The sequence below is a fragment of the Platalea leucorodia genome, assembly GCF_965183815.1.
Source record: "Platalea leucorodia genome assembly, chromosome: 5".
Lineage (NCBI taxonomy): Eukaryota > Metazoa > Chordata > Aves > Pelecaniformes > Threskiornithidae > Platalea > Platalea leucorodia.
This window is the reverse complement of record NC_138827.1, coordinates 3,485,326-3,506,697: the sequence shown is the minus strand read 5'-3', so window position 1 is coordinate 3,506,697 and position 21,372 is coordinate 3,485,326. Positions and strand designations below refer to the sequence as shown.

General features: G+C 45.4%; 2 protein-coding genes across 6 annotated transcripts in view; one reads left to right on the top strand and one right to left on the bottom strand.

Moving 5' to 3' along the window:
* The first annotated feature begins 2,295 nt into the window (after positions 1–2,295).
* SNN (stannin) lies at positions 2,296–13,210 on the top strand. Of its 4 annotated transcripts, none has more exons than XM_082313519.1 (3): positions 2,296–2,361; positions 3,157–3,429; positions 10,350–13,209. In XM_082313519.1, exon 3 carries the CDS (start codon positions 10,456–10,458, stop codon positions 10,717–10,719), a length of 264 nt encoding a protein of 87 aa, XP_082169645.1. In that variant the 5' UTR covers positions 2,296–2,361; positions 3,157–3,429; positions 10,350–10,455; the 3' UTR covers positions 10,720–13,209. The 4 variants fall into 4 exon arrangements, with proteins under 4 accessions (XP_082169645.1, XP_082169646.1, XP_082169648.1 ...); XM_082313520.1 differs by having other exon boundaries at positions 2,307–2,361; positions 3,301–3,429; XM_082313522.1 differs by lacking the exon at positions 3,157–3,429 and having other exon boundaries at positions 2,315–2,361; positions 10,350–13,210.
* Positions 13,211–13,228: 18 nt separating this feature from the next.
* Positions 13,229–21,372, bottom strand: part of TXNDC11 (thioredoxin domain containing 11) — a 34,960-nt gene continuing 26,816 nt past the window's right edge. For both annotated transcript variants that reach the window (XM_082313517.1, XM_082313518.1), the window contains 2 exons: positions 20,139–20,219; positions 13,229–13,873 (listed from right to left, as the gene is read on the bottom strand). In XM_082313517.1, coding sequence (XP_082169643.1) covers positions 13,246–13,873; positions 20,139–20,219 — 709 coding nt within the window. In that variant the 3' untranslated portion in view covers positions 13,229–13,245. The remainder of the gene's footprint in view (positions 13,874–20,138; positions 20,220–21,372) is intronic.

The following is a 21,372-nucleotide window of genomic DNA, read 5'->3' as shown; positions in this document are numbered from 1 at the left end:
ATGGCCAATATTGCTTTGCCAGACAATCCAGGCCATTAGTTACTAATAGTGAAAGTGGCCCAGTGTCGGTGCTTCGTCTTCCACTTCCTTTCAAAAAGGATTCTGAACTTTTAGGGATGTGTTTAGTAGTACTTTATCATCTCTTCTATGGTGGCTGATACGTAAAGACAAGAGAAACTGGTGCTGTGCTACACTTGCTAGATCCAAAGCTTAAATAAAACATTAATTTTACATTAAGCAATGACTTTTCTAAAATGTTCTTAATTGGCTGTGGTATATCAGGTATTCCATGTCACCACGCATTTTTGATTAAACAAAACTACAAGATGGACTGCTTAGGGCAGTCTGTACTATGAGACAGCTTCTCCGGTAATGCTGCAAACTGGCTGGATAGGATTCGGGAGCAGCCCAGAGCTACCTGTCATCTTACGAAGGCCTCCTGAGACACCAAAACGTGTGAGCGGGGCTGTACGGCTTCCAGGCAAAAGATGGCTCATGTCTGGACAGCTCGGAGAGCGAGCAGGGGAGGTGAGGCATCCATCTGGGTACTGGGCCGTATTTAGCTTCTCACTGCATGAGAATGGAAAGGGACAACGCGCTTAGGATTGTCACATGCTCATGGTGGACACTGCGTTAACGCAAGGAAAACTTACTCCCTAGAAAGTTGTGCGTGATCGCGCTGGTTTTGGCTGGGATAGAGTTAATTTTCTTCAGAGTAGCTGCTGTGGGGCCATGGTTTGGATTTGTGCTGGACACAGTGTTGATAACACAGGGATGTTTTTGTTATTGCTGAGCAGTGCTTACACAGAGTCAAGGCCTTTTCTGCCTCTCACCCCACCCCACCAGCGAGGAGGCTGGGGGTGCACAAGAAGCTGGGAGGGGACACGGCTGGGACAGCTGACCCCAACTGCCCAAAGGGACATCCCACACCGTATGGCGTCATGCTCAGCGTATAACGCTGGGGGAAGAAGAGGAAGGGGGGGACGTTCGGAGTGATGGCGTTTGTCTGCCCAGGTAACCCTTACGCGTGATGGAGCCCTGCTTTCCTGGAGATGGCTGAACACCTGCCTGCCGATGGGAAGCAGTGAATGAATTCCTTGGTTTGCTTTGCTTGTGCGTGGCTTTTGCTTTACCCGTTAAACTGTCTTTATCTCAACCCAGGAGTTTTCTCACTTTTACTCTTCTGATTCTCTGATTCTCAAACCCATCCTGCTGAGGGGAGTGAGTGAGCGGCTGGGTGGGGCTTAGTTACTGGCTGGGGTTAAACCACAACGATATAAACCAGCATCTGTATTGTAAAGCAGGTGTTTATAGAAGTCATGGTAACTTCTGAACTTGATCTTCTGTCAGAGTCTATTCCCTCAAAACTCCTTTTGCCAGAAACCTCTTAAGACTTTAGGCGAACCTCAAACAAGTTGGTGTCCGTCTTACCAGCAACTGTACCACGTCAAAGGAGTTGCAATACTCCGTCACCTTTTCGCTCTCTGGCATCAGTAAGGACCAGCTTCAGTGGGAGGGTGACGAAACCCTGTACTGGGCAATTTCCTAATGCGTTTACATAGTTACTGCACCACCACGGGATGAATTACTGAATATAATGGACGTACTGCGAATGAGGTCATGCTAGACGACCCCGGGGAGAGGCGGGGAAGCCTGGCGCGCTGCCTGCATCGAGCCCCGGCGGGAGGGCCCGGCCTGGGCCCGCCGCTGGCGGCCGGTGCTCACCGAGCACCGCGGCGGCTCGGGGGCGGCCCTGGCGGTGTGGTGCTGCACGGGGAGCCGCCAAAGGGCCTCTTGCGGGCTCAGGGCGGTGGCTGAGGGGTTTCACCCCCGCAGAGGCTGGCGAGAGGAGCGCCGGGGCCGGGGCAGAGGCGCCCGGCACCCTCCGTCCCTTCGCGGGGCTGCCCAGCGCCAGCGGCGTCTTCCCGCCCGCCCGCCCGCGGCTCCCTCACGCCCTCGCCTCGCCGCCGCGCGGGGCTGAGGCGACGGAGGGCGGCGGCGGCGGCGGCGGGAAGGGCGCGGCGGCGGGAAGGGGCGCGCCCCCTCAGGGCAGCCCTTTACCTCAGCTTCGCCTTCCTCGGGGCCCGCGGCCCCGCTCCCCGACACCCGCCGACCCTCCCGGGGCGGGGCGGCCGCCCACCGCCGCTGCCGGGGCAGGGAAGGGAAGGGGCGGGCCGAGCCGCCGCCGCCCCGCCCGTCAGCTGTTGCTGGCCGGGCCCTGCGCGCCGGGCCCCGATTGGCCGCCGCTCGGCGCCGCCCGGCCCCCGATATAAGGCGGCGCGGGCGGGGAAGGAGCTGTCGCGCCCGCGGTGGCGTCGGTGGGTGCGGCGGGGGCGCCGTGCGGCGGGGCCGCGGCAGACGGTGAGCGCCTGGGGCGGGGGGCGCGGTGGGGTCCGTCCCGGCAGCAGGGCGGGGGGAGGTGAGGCTCCGTGCGGGGCCCGAGGGCTCGGGGGGGGCGGGCCCGCCATGCCGTGAGCCGGGGCGGGGGTCGGGAGCAGCGTGAGGGGCCGCCTGCGCTTCCCCCCGCAGCCCGGGCCCGGGCCGCCCCTTCCCGGGCGCCGCCGCGGCGGAGCCGCTCTTTGTGTCTGAGGCGGCCCGGCGGGAGGGGTCCGCGCCCGGGCGGCGGCGGGCTCCGCTCCGGCCCTGCCTCGCTCCCGAGCCGGGCTGGGGCGCCCCGCAGGCCCCGAGGGGTGGCCCGGGGCTCCCCCGGCGGGGCCCGGCCCGGGCGGCGGCTCCGCTCCGTCCTCCCGAGCGGCCCGTGCCGCCCCGCTGCCCGCCCGGGGGCTCGGCCCCCTTCTCCCGGCGCCGTTGCCGCCGCCGTGCTGCAGTCACAAGGCGATGCCTCACGGCTCCTCGGCGGCAGCCGGGCTCCTCCCGGCCGGAGAGGCTCAGCGCCGCGAAGCCCAGTGCGAGGAGCTGGGTACGTGCTGCAGAATGAGTCCAAAGCGACCATTATGTTGACAGTCCTGGGAGCTCGCCGTAACGGGAGTGGTTCAAAACGCACCTTGTTCCTTCCTCCGAGCATCCGCAGTCTACCGTGCTGTCTCCCTCTCTTCCTGACCCCAATGCAGGTGTAGGCATCTGTCAGTAGGTGTTGCTTTTGAATAGACCTAAAGAACTCGGAACAACTTGTAAGACTCTTGCCTTGATGAGCAGGTAGGTGAAATGGGATCGGATCTTTCCCTGACCGCCCGTACCAGAAGCCGATGGTGAGACCTCGTTACGTAACTCCGGAAAGCCAAGAGCAAAAGGGACTGGGGATGCGGAGCATCTAGAGACCAATGTGATTCCTCTCCACAGGGGAGGAGCGAGGAGGAAGGCCTGCCAGACAAGATCCAAAACTAGTGTGACCTTCGCTTTTCTAATAAGGTGATTCTGAAACTCTGAGTAGAGGACTCCTAGCCTGAGCTCTTGAGCTGCTCAGTACAGGTATGTGGTAGACTTTCGGGGTGCTTGCAGTCTGAGGATTTGAGCTGAGTGTAAAAACTGCTTGAATATCAGAAATGTATGGGTGCTATCTAGCTGCTCTTAAACAAAGCCATTAAAAAACCCCAAACCACACATTTGGATAACTACCTTGAATGTGTAAATAGAAAAAGGTTTTTTACCAGCAAACTTAATGTTTCCATCTCAGCAATTTTTCTAATATATCAAGATTTAAGCTATGCCACAGGATATACACAGCATGTTACTTCTGATAACGGACTGTCAGAAGTGACCCTGTTATCTGGACAGACCTCTCATTAGAGCCCCGTGTGGATGTGACGCTGACAAATATAAATCTAGAGTGTGACAGATGCTTTGCCAGCCATGCCATTGCCTCTGAAGCAAACACGGTCTTAACACTAGAAACCCGCTTCTAGTTCTGCGTAAACTGGCTGACCTGCCTGACAGGCAGTTACAGTGTAAGCCTAGTCCGCTTGCTCTGCTGCCGAGGTCTGCCCGCTCTTGAAATTGTGTCACTGTGTCTCGGAAACTTCCTAGAGCAGCAGCTCTCCCCTCTCTTCATCTTAGGGTCTTCTGTAAAATATTAACTTCTGTGTGGTTTAGCTTTCTGTGTAAAGCTTTAAAAATGATTCTTGATTAAGGGTAAGGTACTACTACACCTCATGCGGAAACTAACTGCTGTTCCAGTCAACGCTGTTAGGTATCGGGTTTTGTTCTAGTGTTTCCAACAGTTGCTTGAATGCTAAGTTGTTGGAAGATGGTCCCTAGCTAATTCCCTACAGAAAAGGCTTTTTTAGCTGCCTTCCCTGCTCTTTTATTCCTCATCACAAGCATAATAAGGGTTGGGAGGAAGAGATTTGCATTGAAGGCTTCTACTAAACATCTCCCTGCTTCTAAAATAGCCTCTGGGCAAGCCCCAGATTGTGCAAGGTAACTTGGTTTTATCAGAAAGAGGTGGCATTAACTGGAGTTAATTAAGAATAACGGTGGTCCCACTTTTTTTTTTTGAAGTGGTGAAGCCTGAGCCCTCCTGTATTGTAAGGGCCCCACTCTCTATGGCTGGGTAGCGTGGGTGCTGTACGCACTTGTGTGCCAACGGCAGAACTGCAGCTCTGATTTCCCCAGAGGGTTTTCCCCTCATTTTCCATTGGCAATAAGGATGCTCTTGTGATGAGTATGCAGCGTTCCTCAAAAGTAATTTTACTGGGAGATACAGGAAAAAGCATTTTTCACAATTAGTAGCATATAGTGCAAGCTGCTGTTACGTTGTCTCTTAAAGGTCTTAACATGAAGGCTTCTTAAGTAAGCAGTCATTACTAAATTTTTTTTAAATTTTTTAAGCTGAAGGTCACTCTGGTAGTTTTATTATCATTTCCTTTGCCTTGCCCCATTCAACTTATTCAGGTGAAATGCTGTAATAGAAAGTATACTTCCCACCTTCCCCCAAAAACCCAAAGCCTTGGACCTTAAACATAACTGCTTGAGGACTTTGGTATATTTGGGCAAACTATAGGAGATTTGCTTTAGAAGCCTCTTCCTATAGCTTTGGCTTCTGTGGTAGCAGTATTTCTCTTCAGAAATATGCCCGCAGGCATTAACGATAGCAAACTTAGCAGCAGAATGCCTATAATCGTGGAAGAACTTGGTTTAGAAACTAATGCCAGCCTTGCATTGAATTTGTCCCCTAGCAGCCTTCTGCAATTTAAACTGCCTTTCTGTTTGTCCTTTACTTACAGCTTCTGAATTGGATAATAAAACTTCACAAATGAAGTTCTGAGTAGAAGCTGGTATTAGGCAAAAAAGAAAAGAAGCAGTTATTTATGGAAAAATTGTTTATAGCTGATGTTTTCACTGCTTGATTGCTGTAAGAACTGAGAGAGGCTATTTGCAGTTCCCACCAGTGAATCTGACTAATCTTGCTAATGAGTAAATATGCCGAGATGCTCGCTTTGGTAGCGAGTGTGGTGGGAAGGGATAGAGCACTAGAAGCGCCACCAAGTATATATGGATGGTGTTAGCCATCACTTTAAGATCAGGAATTTACAGCTTTTAATATCTTACAGTAAAAGTGATAAATGAAGTCAGTGCTGCTCCTGGTATGCTCATGGGGTTTTTTTTTTAGCTCAGGTATGCTTTAAGGGAAAAGTGAGTCTGAAAGCTCATGGTAATCTCCTTTGGATCAATTTAAGGGGATCTACGGAACGCAGTATTTCTCCCATCAAGAAGTGGACTCTGAAGACCGCTTAATCTTGATTTCAGTCCGTTGCTGGTGGAAAGAGTAGTGAGGTTGGAGTTCTGCATCTAGAAAACAACACAGAAAGCAAAGGCCTCTCTGGTAGTTCTTACTAGTATTGCTACAACATGCAGATGTACGGTGTTAAGGATAGAATTAAGGCTGCGGGAGAGCTTTAGCTCTAGGTGTACAGTGACCAAAAGCCAGAAAAATAGCAGCATGAGCTAGCAGCAACGCTGTAGCTTTCAGTGCCAGAACACTGCAGGCATTTGGGGGGGGGGGGAACGACACCAACCACTATTCAAAGCTAATACTAACAGTGCTACCATCCCAGTTACTATCACGCACCATTAAGTATCTGTTTGAGCCATTGTAAATGTGTACGATGCTTAAGACCTGACTTGATGGAGGGTGCTGGCTCCAGGCTCCCTGAGTGGGAAGAAGAGGCCATGCCTGCAGAAGGAACGACTTCTACACTTCACCTTTATCTCATTGAGAAGTGGAGTTGAAGTGCTTTGAGAAAGTGAAATTTTATCTAGTTGTCCTTTCCCTAGAAGGTGAATGTCCATGGAATAATCTTTCCAAAGACACGTAGGCTTTTTTCCCCTACAACTCTTAGCATTAACTATGGTATGGTGCAAAGATGTGAGGAGCTTTCCAAATAATAGAAGCTAGGAAGGGCTTCTCGATGCAACCTGATTGTCTTGACGGTATTGATGTGAGATCACACTCACCTCTCTGCCTAGAGAAGGGGAATTTACTGGGCAGTACATCCAGAGGAAGTTGTGCTCTTTTCTGTCCCAGAGTTCAAACTGATGCAGATCCTTTGAACTTTTAATGAAATAGAAAAAGCATTCAGAATTTTAAAGGTAATTGGCCAAGCAAGATCTTTAAGAGGAATCTCTAAGTTGCTGTGTTGCATTCAAATTTGGACTGGAAATTGTTTAATAAGGGTAAATCAGCCTCGTGCATCCTGGAGGTCCTGGTTCTTCATCTCTACCACTTTCTACCTTGCCTTGTCAAAGCAAAATCACTTGAGACACAGGAGAGCCTAACCCAGCTAGAAGTAACTTTCTAGTGTAAACAGAGTGAGCATTCCTGTAGAACATCCTGCCTCAAGGAGAGGTCCTGCAACTTTCTCTTCTCTTTATATCTACTACTGTTAACATCTCAGTTGTCTTAAAGAGCTCTTCTAGTTGGTAATAATAAATACAAATGACCCTTAGATGGAAGGATGAGTCTGATAATATTCTTCATTGTGTATAAAGTTAGGAGCAAGACTTCTACAAGAGAAGATGATCTCCCAGTTGTTAAATCTGTCCTTTTGTAAAGGATTCATGTGTATTTATTTTAGAAGGAGCTGTCACAAATAAGCTGGGTTGACTTGCTAGAGCAGAGGATAAGCAAACAAAGCTGTCGTACCCAAAGTCATCAGCATGTTCCTCCTGGCCAGCTCTGCACCTTGAGACTCTCTGCTTATGCTCCTGACTGGCATCTGCTGCAGAACCTCCTATATTCTAGAAGCATCAGCTGTGTGGGAGTTGCCAGTGACTGAAGTCACCCACTCCTGGAGTGCACGTGGGCCTGCAAGGTTCTTCCCAGTGCCTGCTGAGAAACAAGACTGAGGGAGGCTTGGGTCTGATCTCTGTGTAGTTGAGCATCAGGATTTTTCCAAAAGGTGGAAGCAGGGGTTAAATCGCCTCGCAGCTTCAAGCAAGCGGTAGCAGTGTTATTAAGCAGTAACTGTGGTGTTAAACAGGAGTGTCCAAGAACAGTAAACAAGAATTAAGAAAGTACTGTGCAGCCCTTCACACAAGGACAGCGATAAATGCCTACCGCTCACAACTCCTCCGAATTGCTCCTGTGCATGCTTTGATCAGAAAAAGCACCTTCCCAACAGTGGACTGTTACAGTCCAGCTGTACGCCTCAGGGTGCCAAAAGAAAGGGGAACGGCAAGAGCCCAGTGTGTAACCTGGTAAGAGAAAGCCTTGTCTCAAGACAGAGGTCTGCGCCCTTGAAGAGCCCTGTTTCTCCCTCAAATAGGAACTCTCAGACCTGCTTGTGTCTTCCAGGTCAAACCGAGACCATTGCGGTCTGCAGCTGTTCGAAAGGAGGAGGGAGAAATATATTCTCTTACAGTCCAGATAGATGTAGGTCCTCTGTTACCCAGACCCAACGCCTCGCTCTTGCTTTCAAATGTGTTTCTCAAGACTGCTTGCGGAGGTCTGTGCCTTGCTAGCTATTATGCTGAGGTCTAAAAACAGCTTGCTGAGAGATCCTGGAGACAGAGAGGATGGCGATACAGCTGGTGCATAGCTGAGGATGTAGCTGATGCTGTCTACTCGAAGTCTGGCAGAGTGGTAGCATTTTCAATGCTAGTTTCCAGTGTTAAAAGCTATTTTTTAGGTGACAGTAACCGTTTAGTTCTCATGTGAGGTTATGTGCTGCACCAAACTGCTGCAGAGAAACAGTGCTAGTAGGTTGTCATTGCTGCTGGCGATTGTGCAAGCTGCAGAAGAGGGCTTAATGTGGACATGCAGGTGCTGCATGAGAAGCAAGGCAAACCATCGTTTATGCTGATGCTGTACTGCTGTGGCTAGATCACCCAGTGCTGCAGTTCAGACATGCCCTGAGGAAAACAAACTACATGAAAGTCACTCTTAATCACCCTCAGCTGATCGCCCTGTGGTGAATAAACACTGCAGAACCAAGATGACGATGACAAAAATCATACACCTCTCCAGCTGCAGTGAGCACGTAGCTCTGCTGAGGGGGTGTGGCGTGGTTGGTTTGGTTCTGTTTTTCTTGCTTGGGCAAAATCAGGCCTGCAGGACTTGGTTGGTTGTATCGGGTACGCTACAAGCGGTATGCTACAAGCTATTGGTTGCTGTAGTTTCTAGGGCTGGAAATGTAGCCAGGGCGTGTGCAAGTTGGTTATGCGACACTGGACCCCAGTGACACTCGTGCTGAACTTCTCTTTAGTGGATGTGTCCTTGCTGAAATGGCTGTGTGGCAGCGTGCACGGGTCGGCCATTCCATGAGACGTCAGGGAATACGCTTGGTCTCTAGCTGGAGCTCTTGTTGGTAAGGACACTGCGCTGTAATTGCCTTGACTCTTGCAGGGTGAAATGCTGGTGAGAACTGAAGTGCAGCGGGTAACGCTCACAGTAACCAATGGTTCTGGCTCAGGGCTGGTTAAAAGTGACCCCTCCTGAGGGGTTCGTATGGAGATGCTCGCGCTCCGGGCTGGTGTTCCAGCTGGGAGACTGCAACAACGGTGGTGAGGAAGAGCCTTTCCTGGAAAGGTGTGTGGCCGTCAATGGGCTGGCACTTAGGGCAGTCAGAAGATCCTCCTGTTACTCCACCACTAGTCAGCGGCTACACATCAGATGAAATGCAGACGTCATTGTTCTGCACTTGCAGCTGACCTTAGATCCACTAGGGACTCCCCCTGTTGTACCTGAACTTGTACTACTGAGCCCTAACCCGATTCCTACAGCCATACAGGGGTAAGAGATGTTCCTGGGTAGGACTGGCTCTGGTCTCTACTAAAGCCTTCCATGAGTTTCTGTCTTGTTAAAGAGCTAGGGTAGTAGAAAAGAAAAGGTAAGGAATGACTTCATCTTATGTCCCAGTTGAAGTAGAGGAATGTAAAGCTACCAACTTTGTAAACAGTAACTTTTACACTTAAGGCAAGGCTCACATGACCCCTTACAGAGTGTTGTGAATTCGGAAGTGGAAGCAGCAAAAGACAGTTCCTTTACATTCTTGTCCTGCCAAAACTCTGCGGCAGACTAAGGAAGTCTCCTCCTCTCTCCCGCTTTCCTGCCTGCTGCCTCTGCTCCAATCTCAGCTGCAGTCCTAACACACTACCTTGCTCTTGTGGTTTGAAAGCCACTAAGAGGAGTGGAATCTTAAAATAATGATCTTCCCCTTGTGTTTTGTTAGTCTTCAATAAATGTAGCTCTACCTGCTTCTTACGAAAAATGCACATAAAGCTACATCTGTTGTTTTTATCAGCTCAATGAACAACCAATTAATTACCATGTAGTCAGCCCTTCTAAACAGACAGGCTTCTAGTAATGCATTAGCACTGCAATTACCTTTGCAATTAGCTTACCAAGCCTGGAACTGTTAGTATGGAAGGCGGCTGTCTGTAAATTAAATTTAAAAAATGGCCAGACTTCTGACTCTCAAATGTACTGTTTCTGTAGGATTCCTTTACAAAAACTAAAGGAATTGCTACCTTGTCATGGATTTGAGAGCTCACCCATGATTTAGCATTTGTATTAAATAGTTTTAAATCTCTCTATGCTACATTGTATAACTTCCATACAGTCTATTCTGTGTCAGTGTCTTGTCTCATCTTCTGTTGCCTAGTAAAAATTGTTACCGCTTAGCAGGCTGACCACGGGCTATCTTGACAAGCACGTCAAGGGGTGAAGTAAGCTTAGCCTTCATTTGCTTTAGTTTGATGTAGAAACCTGCATCTTCAAAGGCAGTTTGAAGAAATAGCTTAAAATGAGTAAGAACTATAGGAACGTGAGAAGCTCAAAGCACTGAATGCAAGAGGGTCACGTGCCATTGTGAAGGACACCAACCATGAATGTAACGTTGCTGAATACGGTGAAACTACACAACTTCATGGTCTATTTTTTTCCACTGCAGGAGTTGGAAGATGCAGCAAGCCTGATAGTGAGGCCAGAAGAATCTCCTGAAAGAGGTCGGCCAGAAGAATCTCCTGAAAGAAGTCGGCCAATCCGAAATATTGACCATGTCTATTATGGATCATAGCCCCACCACCGGAGTGGTGACTGTTATTGTTATTTTGATTGCTATTGCGGCTCTTGGTGCCTTGATACTGGGCTGCTGGTGTTACCTGCGTCTGCAGAGGATCAGCCAGTCTGAAGATGAGGAAAGCATCGTGGGTGAAGGAGAAACCAAAGAGCCCTTTCTTCTGGTGCAGTACTCTGCTAAAGGACCTTGTGTAGAGAGGAAAGCGAAGCTGACTCCAAATGGCACAGAAGTGCATAGCTAACGTGGAGCAACACGTGTATGGACGATGCTTGTGATGCGCGTAACCAGCAGAAGAATCTCTGTACTGTGAAGAACCTGGTCACATGCACACTACTCATCAGAAAACACCCTGATGAGGATTAAATAAGCTTTGTTTGCAACTGCATGCACTGAGAAGTTGCACTTTGCATCAACTGCGTATCCTAATTCCCCTCTGACGGGAGCTGACTCACCTGGCGTAACGTCCATTGCCGGCAATGGACACCGGGATATTCTGGTGTGAAGAGACTACTAGCGGTTTTTGTTACTTGAATGTTTAGCTGAGCCTATTTTGATGGAGCTACTACTGTAATGTGAACTACTTTACAACTGTGAACTGTAAATAGGCTGCCGGAAGCTTTTTGCCTCGTGTTCCACAGCATATGGGAATATGATGCACCTGTACATAACGCACACGGGGACTCCTGAACCACAACTGTAGATGGGACTCCAGACCTTCAAAACCAGATCTGCAGTTAAAGCTTGCTTCTGCTACTAGCTTGAGTGCACAGCCATAAAGTCAGAACTCCTACTCTTAACAGTTTATTGGACTAATGCAGAATGCTTCCTTTGAAAAGAAGGTATAAGCCTTCAGTAAAATGTTGAGGGAGGAAACACAGGAGCTACAAGGAAGGAAGTGATTTCCTTTAGTTGCAGCTAGGTGGGTTCAGCTTTTGGCTGCTAGAACCGAGTTCTCCAACTATGTAGCTACTGCAAGGAAACTGCCGTTTTGAGGGATTCCAGCCTGGGAACTAATGATGGATATTGAACCCCCAGGGATGGTCCAGAAGGTTTCCAGGAGTTTGAAATGGCAGTAGAGCAGGCTTTTCCCTTCTGTAGGTCTGCATGCTGAAGCTGCAGAAGTGGTTACTTATTAAAACTGGCGTAAGTGCAACTAGTATGAATTTTTCCTAGAACCCCTGTTTGTGTCCTTAGCAGTTAGGGTATATGTTAACAGCCTGTTGTAAAAAGGCATTTTAGTCTGCAGACAACCAGTCAACTATAGAATTCAGTTAATGTATCTTGTAGATAAGTCTCTTGATTTAACTGTACTACTACAAGATAAGTTTCAGTCTTTCCTACAAAAACAAATGTTGGTGGGGGAAGGGAGACAGATTGCTTGTCAGTTCGTACAAGTTTTTAGCTGGCAATGGTGAAGTCCTTCCCAATAAGGACATCCCTTCCCTCCGCTCTGTGCTACCGTTCAGCTCTAGGAACTGTAAAAAGACGTGTTAAATGGGGAGTTCTGGACCTCAAAGTTTGCGGGGAGGAGAAGGAACAACACTGAGCCACCAGAGGCAGCTTACATATTCTAAAACTCTTAGGGCAGGCACGCGTGCTTTGAGGCCACTGACCTGTTTTCTATGACTTTATACATAGCTTCCTTTGCCTACTGACATTTTTAAACACTCACTTGCCTAGGAGAAGAAAAGCTACTGTAAATCTGTTCCCTGAGATAAGTTACAAATAATGAAGTCCAAGTTCTTCAGCTCCGTAGGAAGCATTAGCCTTGCTTCTTGTACCTGGCCACGTGGAATAACTGAGTAACGTAGGCCGAGCAAGCTTGAGAACTGTAACTGCGCGCAAGACGATAACGGCCTAGCCAAAAAGGCTCGTCCCTTTCTTCTACAGTAAGACGTTGACTTGCAGTTTTAGTGCTACATTTGCCTTTTTTTTTTTTTTTTTAATTGAAGGCTATAATTTGAAGCAAAATTAATGCTGTCAGCAGCAAAAAGCTCCTGCTGTTGCCTCTGGAGTACAGTATGGGGTACAGCCGACAGGGCTGTTCTCACCCTGGCACGTGCTTTTTTTTTTTTTTTTTTAAGATACTAGTCCATGAGACTTGCATGTATAGCAAGACCCATACAGTTAAACTGCTGTCTCCTAGACCCCTTACAAATCAAAAAGAAAAGGATTAATTCGATAAGACTTTCTTTAGTTTCCAGTAGAGAACAGTTCACACGTGGCTCTTGCAGGTTTCAAGACAGAGAACCGGTATACAAAAGTGATACAAAGTGCTGAAGTTCTAGAACAGAATAGTTGTAGCGAGATGACTTTGTCCATTCAAGTTTACTGATTACACAGATGAAGTATCTCTATTTTAATTCAGCAAAGAGAACGCAGTGTAAAGGGCAAACTTCAGAAATTACGGAAAAGTATAAATCAAAGGTCTAATTTCTCTTCTAGCAGCTGTAAGAGAAAGCCAGTGAAAAATAACTGGTCCTTGGTCAGAGGTGCTTCACACTGCTGCCCCTAAAAATCAGCATTTTAATTTAAATGGATAGGTGTTTGCAAGTTAGTGCAATAGTAAAGTGCAGAAAGTGTTTTCCATTCTCCTCTTCTCTTTAGATGTGGGTATCTAATAAGTTGTTCAAGTATACAAAAATATTCCATTTGATTTTTCTTTTTCTAGATCATGTGGGGGAAGAAGTCTTTATTTACAATGAATTTCAATAAAATTTGCATAAATACCTACCCAATACTGCATCATTTGACTTTGTGTAAGCAATCATTCTGTCCTGTTTCCACTACTGTGCTCTGTCTCTATGCTATCAGTATTATCAATCCTTTTCTCCTCTGATGTGGCAGCAGCTGTTGAAACTGATACATCGTGATCTTCAGAAAGTGTTTGCTCTGACCGCAGGGATTCTTTAATTTCATCTTTGCTCTGTAGCTTTCCTTCCCTCGATGCCACCAGGATTCTCAGTAAAGTATTCTCTTTAAGGAGATTTTCTGATGCATCAGCTAATTCTTGAAGCTTTTCAGCCATTTCTAATAATTCTTGATTCTTCTGGTTATATGTGGCCTGTAACTGCTCACTGTGGAGCTGCAGAGTCTTGTGCTGCTTTTCCAGTCTGTGTTTTTGCTGCTGTAGCCTCTGTTCCTCTCTCCGAGCTTCGGAGAGCTGTGCTTCAAGCTGGTCGTGGGCCTGATGAAGGGCACTGATCTCCGATCTTAACGTCTGAATTTCTCTCTCTAAGTGGGAGATGTGTCCTTGCTGCAGAACTGTCTCTTTGTGTAGGCATTCTTTGGTACAGGGCTCTGACGAAGAAAGACTTGAGTGATGTAAAATGAATTTAAGGAGATTAGGAAGGTTAACTGAAAAGTCTTCAGGGAACTTCACGCTTTGTTCCTTCCTAGAAAGACATAATAAGTTCATATTAAAACACTCAGGTAAGCAATCATCATTTTATCTAAGCATCTGCTGTTCAACGCCAACTTGGTATCGTGGTTTTATCAAGAACGGTTAATATAGCAGCTAAGAGAAATCTGAACTCATGTATTAAAGACAGAGCGCACAGTATTTTCTTTTGATGCCCCCTTTTACCCGTATTCTAGTCTGGGTGCTGTAAGCGTCTCTGCGCTGGATTGGTATTTATTTGTCCGAGAGCAAAATTCTCTGTCAAATTGCAGGAAACAAATTTTACGCTGTTGGGCAGGTGCGATCGGAGCATACCAATAGCAACATGTTAGTAAGCTGAAGGAGAGCATTTAAGTGTTGCTGATTCTACAGACGTTGTTAGAAGTTAAGTCCAGATGCATACAATCTGATGGGAAATGACTATTTTGAGCCTATATATGTTTATCCTGGAAGAATTAGCTTAATGTCTTCCAACATCAGAAGGGTACTGCAAGGAGCAGAAAAGTACAGTTTGCTTTTGAACAGTAAGCAATTGCTCTAGTGAGAAGCAAGGCCCTTTTGCTGTCAAAAAACCCCAATGTTTTTACTTGTTCCTCTTACGCTTTTGTCTTTATGCCACTGAGGTGATCAAGGAAGCAAACCAGAAGTTTATGTTGGTTTTTTTCCTGAAGCTCATTGTATGGCTGCGAATACTAAGCCCAGCATATGAAGCGGGAGGCCCACTGCTTTCTGCTACAGCATCAGCTGTTACTCTTCACCTGACAAAGAGTCCAAGCTGCTTGAAGACCAACAAGTACCAAATTTCTTCAAGCCTACCAACCACCAAAAGACAGCCACAACCTCCAGCTGTGTCAAATGTTAGAATCATTGCCCTTTTTGGACCACGTGCATACTTCCATTGCAAAACACAGGAGGCTAAACTGGGGACTAGACAGGAACTAACCCTTAGCCTTCTCTTTCTGAACCACTTACGTCTTCAACCTTTACTCGGCACGCTCCAGCGTGAGTTTGCTGCCTCCCGACGATTGCAGTAGAGCTGCTTATACCTCGGTATGTTTAACTGGGAAGCTAGCTAATAGTTTTATCGCTTTGGATCATCTTTAGCCTTTGCCGGTCAGAAGCATATTCTCTCTTTCATTAGGGAACCATCAAAACAGAAGAAAAGCTTAGTTTACTTCCCTTTGGTTGCTAAATTCATAACCAGATGAATGGTACGTAGCGTAGATTCAGACAGGGGTTAATTACCCAAGTCAGAAAAAGGACATAGGATAAACCCAAAGAAAACTTATTCCAAAGCAAGAAAGCCAGATTAAAGTATAATGCCCAATGCCTGGAAGTTCACCACTGCTGCTCCTGCCCAACACACGCCACGGCCAACGCCTGCGTCCCCGCCTGTGTGACGTTACGTTTCTGAACTGCTTACGCTGTGCATGGGGAACGGGGAGTTACGCAGTCACAGTTGCCGCAAAAAAGCTTTCTGTGAAATCCAACTCGTGAGCGCATGGCATATAAACACAGGCTATTTCATTTACGGAGAACTGCTTACTGTGTTCCAGGTAGAAGACAGATAGATACCATATTTTATCAATAATTCAAGAACTTCAGCCAGATGAGGCTCCCGTTCTTCAAAATTAAGCTATTTCTGGAAGCGTAAGCAACATGATTTTTCTTCCCCTGCAGACTTCAGGTGATCAACCGAGTTACTCTTGTTATCGCCATCGGCAGTTTCTCGGCTGACAACCAGCTCACATCCAAGTCTCATGGATCATAACGTGATTTAGGTAAAAAATAGTCTACGCTAAGACAAAACTGACTCATGATACAGTGGTAATATTTTACTACATCATCATCCATTCTTATTGATCAAAGACACAGTATGTATCAGAAAAGCTAAAAGGCTATTTAAAACAAAAAGCAAAACAAAATACGAACAGCATGCGGTGGAAAGAAATTGAGAACAGAGCTAATTTGCAGAAATTGTCTCGTAAGGCAAATGCATAAGGAGCTGCACAGAAAGCCTGAATACGAGGCACCTTTATATCCAAAATTAATGTATGACTACTCTAGTAGTGCTACTGATGCTACAAATACTAGCAAAACCTAATTTTCTTGATTACTTAGATGCAGCAAAATATAAAACACACTGAAGAGAAGCAAGAGAGGAAACAATGACTAGAGGTGAGGTACCTTTATGAAACCAACTGGAACGTAACCAAAACCATCTCACTAAAACTATTGTCTGTCGCTCCAGAGACAGTCTAGAGCCGCGTTATAAAACAGACCAAGGCAAAATGAGTATCTATGAAAAGAAATCGGGAACACCGGCCTTTGTAGTAACACCGGGAAGGTGCTAAGCATTAGAGGAAGCTTCACTTACCATAAATTGTTTTACTGCTCTAAAACCTGCCTGAGTTATGCTTTAAAATAATTCAAAAAAAACCTTTTTGTCATGTTATACGTGACGTTCGCTCTGCCCCTGGAAGGCACGGTCCTGCGAACTTTGTTCAAAAGCGGGAGGGAAAGTCACTTGACTCAGGTTTCCAAACAGGCTCATTAACTACAACAGTGGTCTTAAAACTGTAGCCACAACAATATTTGGAAATCAGTTTCTAACTTTTTCCAGCCCCCAAATTAATCACATTAGTATTTCCATGGTTGTTAATACGGTTAGATCTAGTAGATCTTCACCTTATGCCACTTGACCTAACGGAGAAGAAGACAACAGCATACTGCTACTACTAGGACTTGTCTCAGTGAAACACACGGGGCTCACCTCAGCTAAAACTGAGACTACTCATCTTTAAACCAGCAGGTCCTCTGCTTGTAGCCGCTCAAGCCAGGCAGCCCTAACGGACTCTGCAAACGAGAGAGGAAGAGTCTGAATGCTGGCAAACGTGCAACATCGAGACCCAGCGGAACCTGCAGACCTCGGCAGGCAACTGGACTGGGGTGGTGGCACTGAAGACTGCAGCTTTTGCTAAGCAGCGGATGAAGCAACGCTGCCTTTATGCGGACAGGTACGCACCCTGGAACGACTCCAGCCGCGTTCCTGCTCACTCAACCTAGGGAACGGGGAAGGACTGGAACTGAGCTGGGGGAGTGCGGCAGCCTGATCCGGGGCTGGTTTGCAAGGCTCTCTGCACAAAGCAGGGGAGACGAGGAGTTGGAAGTTGAGGTGACTCAGAACTGATATAAATGCAACTATTTCTGTACTGAATTAAAACATGAATTTAGAATTGCAAAACTTAAGGCACAGGTTTAAAGATTTTGTGGTAGGTAGCACTGCACAGTACCAATAGTCTGAATTACCATTTGCTGACGATAGAGTCCTTGAGGGAGAAGGGTGGAAATCAACATTTTGATTTTACATTGCAAAGAGGCAGGTATTTCTTATAGCGCTTGTTTGTATTTCCTTTCTATAAGAACTGTAATTGTGTAAGACTGAGTATTAATCTTTTAAAAAAAGAAAAACAAAGCCCAAGGTCAATCAAGTCTAATGCATAGGGCATACACGTAACACCAAAACCATATCTGAAACAATAAATTGAGCACTTTCGAAAGCTTGTGGCTTGCTTGCACCTAACGTTTCTTGTTCCTCAGCCTCGGAGAGGCTGGATGCACCCGCACCGCGTGTATGGTACAAAGCAGAAACGACACACGGGTTTGACACTGGATTCTACTGGAAGAGTAGGATTCAGGACCCTCGTATGCCATTCCAGGTCCCATCCCGGTCCTAAATGTACTCTCCTGCCTTCACATCCCTAACTTGAGAGTTCCTTTTCCTCCTGACCCCCGCCTTGTGCCTTTCCCTACCCCACCCTCCTCTGTCCTGCCTTTTTTTCCTTCACCCACTCATGAATCGATTCCCTTTCTCCAACCCGGCTTTCTTTCATCATCCCAGAAATTATTCTCGATCCTAGTTGTCTCCTCGGAACTACCCTTCCCTGTCCTGCACTCCCATTTCTCCGCTCTTTCTCTGAGGTCTTGCTTGCTCTATATAGACACTTCAACAGCATGTACGCTTTTTGTTTTACTGCTAATCTCCTTTGGCTATTTTCCTCTGGAGGTGTTCAACTGCTCCTGAAGCTTCATTTGTTTTCTGTTTTAAAGAACCAACGCAAGGCTTCTCGAATGCCCACACATCTGCCGCTACTTTTCTCCTGTGAAAAGTCCAGCGCTTGGGACTGAGGCAGAAGGAAAACCCAAACCCTTTGGCGATTAACACAAATCCCCGTGATGTAATTCTACAGGATCTGTAAAAGCAATGCTGTATAATTTTTTTATTTTTTTTTTAAATACTGCAAAAAACGTTTAGTCAATAGTGTTAAGGACGCTAATGACAATTTAAGTATCTGCAGTATTTCAACAAAAAAATTTTGAGGACTTGGAAAAAGAAGTATTTATGCCCAGGTGAAATCGTGAAGTAACAAGTGTTGTTTGAAGAAAGAAAAACGATATTTCAGTAACCACAGTGTTACTTTACACACGAAGTTCTTACATCAAATAACTTTCCTTTCAAGCACGGCTTTCACTTGAAGACTGTATCGCACCCGTTGAAATATTCATAGTTTTAAAAAAAAAAAAGGTAAAAAAAAAAAAAAATCGTATGTTTAAGAAACACCGCAGGAGAACAGCTCAATAAAACCCCCACAGTATTTGCAACAGGTTTTCCAGTTTTTCTAGCCATGCAACGTGACAATCTGCCAATAACTTTTATACAATTTCCAAACAATTTTGAGAATGTTTTCACTTTAAGTACATTTTCTTACGGTGTCATACTTCTGCTTCTTCAGCTACCTTTTCTCACTCCATCCCATATTCTTTTTCTACTTGATCATAACATTCGTAACAGCTGTTTGGGGTTTTTTTGCTTCATCTTCTTTTATGGCAACACAATGATGTCACCAAACCAGACTAATGATATCACAAAAGCAGGAAAAACCAGAAAATTCTATATTCTGATTTTATCAGGAATGAAAACACCTCTTATTTAATGTGCATTTTATACATTGAAATTTCGTTTAATATGAAACTTCTTTCAATACAAAAGGGAACACAGCTGACATATAAATGGAATATAAAACAGAGGAAAGTTTAACCCTTATTTTTATTAAATCAGGACAAGAGATGAGCTAGCTCTCTATATAATACCATTCCTATCCTGGGTAAAATCAGAGATTTTGCTTTAGATATTAGCGGCTCCTTTAGAGAGCTTATAAAGGCCAGAAGTATTTCAAGTCATTCTCTCTGCCGCTGGTAGACTAGCTCTTAGCTGATGGAACGCTTCCAGGGTTTATGGAGATTGCCAAAGAATCCGAGATCCAACACACAGGTACAGCCAGCCCCACACGCCTTCCCCCCAACAGCCAAACATCACAACAACGAGATTAACGCAACCCGAAAGAACTTCAGTTTGAGCAACGGACACCCCAAAGCCCCTCTGGTTACGTTACGTTCATTCTACCACGGAGGAGTGAGGGAGAAACAAAAATCCACGGATTAGGACCACTGTAATATTTCCAAAGGATGCATAAGGCCTCCTTTAGTACTCAGATTCTCTACTTATTTTTTTTTTAAAGACAATTTTTTACTTTAAAAACACATAACAATCGATCTCCTCTCCCTCTGTAATGTCAGGATTGTTAGGTTTTGTTCTCTTAAACGAGACTAGGCTTGGGCTGGATTACTTACTCTCCATCTGTGCTTATTTTTTATTTTTCTTCATTAAAAACATCGCAAGGAAATCCTTGCATTCTACTGCAAGAATCCGCTGTACTAGTCTTTGAGATCTCTCTTAGTTTATCCAATTAGAAGCGATTAGATACAAGTTGCACTAGATCTACGTCGCACCACCGTCTACACCGTTTCTCCCCCTTTTCCCCCCTCCTGTAGTCACTCATTAATTTATTTGGACCATGCCAAAATAATAATTTTAAATACAATGAAATAATAAGGAAAATTAACTGAAGAATAAGGTTAGTAATGCTGCTGTTCATAAATAAAGACTTACAAGCAATTAAGTAATGACCTTTGGAGAGACCAGCCACTACCTGCGTACCATCAGCTACCCACGTCTGCTGGGGGGTTTTGTTGTTTTGTTGCTGTTGGGTTGCTTTAATTAGAATACGCATAACGTAAGCATGCATATATGGAAATGAATTACTGCTTGGCTTTTTTCTCTACTAAGACATGTAACCAGAAAATTATTATAACTTAGTAAAATGAAAGTTAAAAACCCACAGGGAAAAGAATTACATTACCTCTGATGAGGAAAAAATAAAATGGTTGGGAGATGGTCTGTCATAAATTCCCACGGAAGGTCATTTCGAGTGATATCAATTCTGTTAAGAAAAGACACGCTGATGAAGAGAACAGGCAGATGAACAATCTGTATTTTCTTGTAAAACGCCATTTTAGGGATTGGGAAGAAGGAAACGCAAGTATCTGTGAAAATAAGTCTAAATAATCTGTGAAAATAAGTCAAAAATATGTTGTGCATATGAGTCAGCAGAATTCATTACCAATATTCAAGAGGCTGAATCTCACTTTAACAAATATCAAGGGGGTGGTGCTAGAAATGCGCGTACAGCATTCCAACCGCTCTCACTCAGCAATTACATCGCACAGTCACTCCTTACGTACGCATCTTCCTTCTCCGAAACAAACTTGCCTAACAGCTTCAATGCGAGACTGAAGTTTTTTCTATTCATTAATTTGTTCCTCAAGGTCAACTCCATGAATATTTTCCCCTCAAGTAGTTTTGGGAATAAATTACTTTGCTTCTTCCAAGGACAAGCACATTCTTAAGGGCACAATTTTTCCTAAAGCTCTACATAGGAAGGAACATAAGATTTTATGAACGAAGCACTTGTTCAATTGCTTGTTATGTTTTTCTCTGCATTTTTAGATTTTCTTTCTTTGATTACAAATACAATTCTTATTAATTACAACAATTTTATTATAGAAAAAACATAGACGATCACATCAGTAATACTGCAATAACAATAATGGAGCAAACGAGAGAACTTCAAAGTCAGGAAAGAGAATGGGTGTAGATTTGAGAGCAGCATTACATCTGTGGGAATAAAGCCACAACTACAAACAGGCGATAACTCCAGATTTTTAATTGAATTTTTTCCCTGTACATCTCATGCTGCCTCCTGCAGTACGTTCAGTCAGAACGAAACACGGATGCAATCCGAGCAGATGTTGTAACTATTGATGTATTACCAGATACACGAACAAGAACGTTTGGGTTGCACTGAAACATTAAAAACCCTGGAAACGCCAAACAAAAACATGTCTGTCTTATATAGATAAAAAATATTTTATATTTATATATAAGAATTTATATTTATATATAAGAATATATATTATACACATGCATATATATATAAAATATATATATATGTCTATAAACTGGTTTTGGCTGGGATAGAGTTAATTTTCTTCGTAGTAGCTTGTATGGTGCTCTGGTTTAGATTTGTGATGAAG

Excerpts from the sequence above, each read along its gene's own strand:
- SNN (XM_082313522.1), top strand. The coding sequence starts at position 10,456 with ATGTCTATTATGGATCATAGCCCCACCACCGGAGTGGTGACTGTTATT.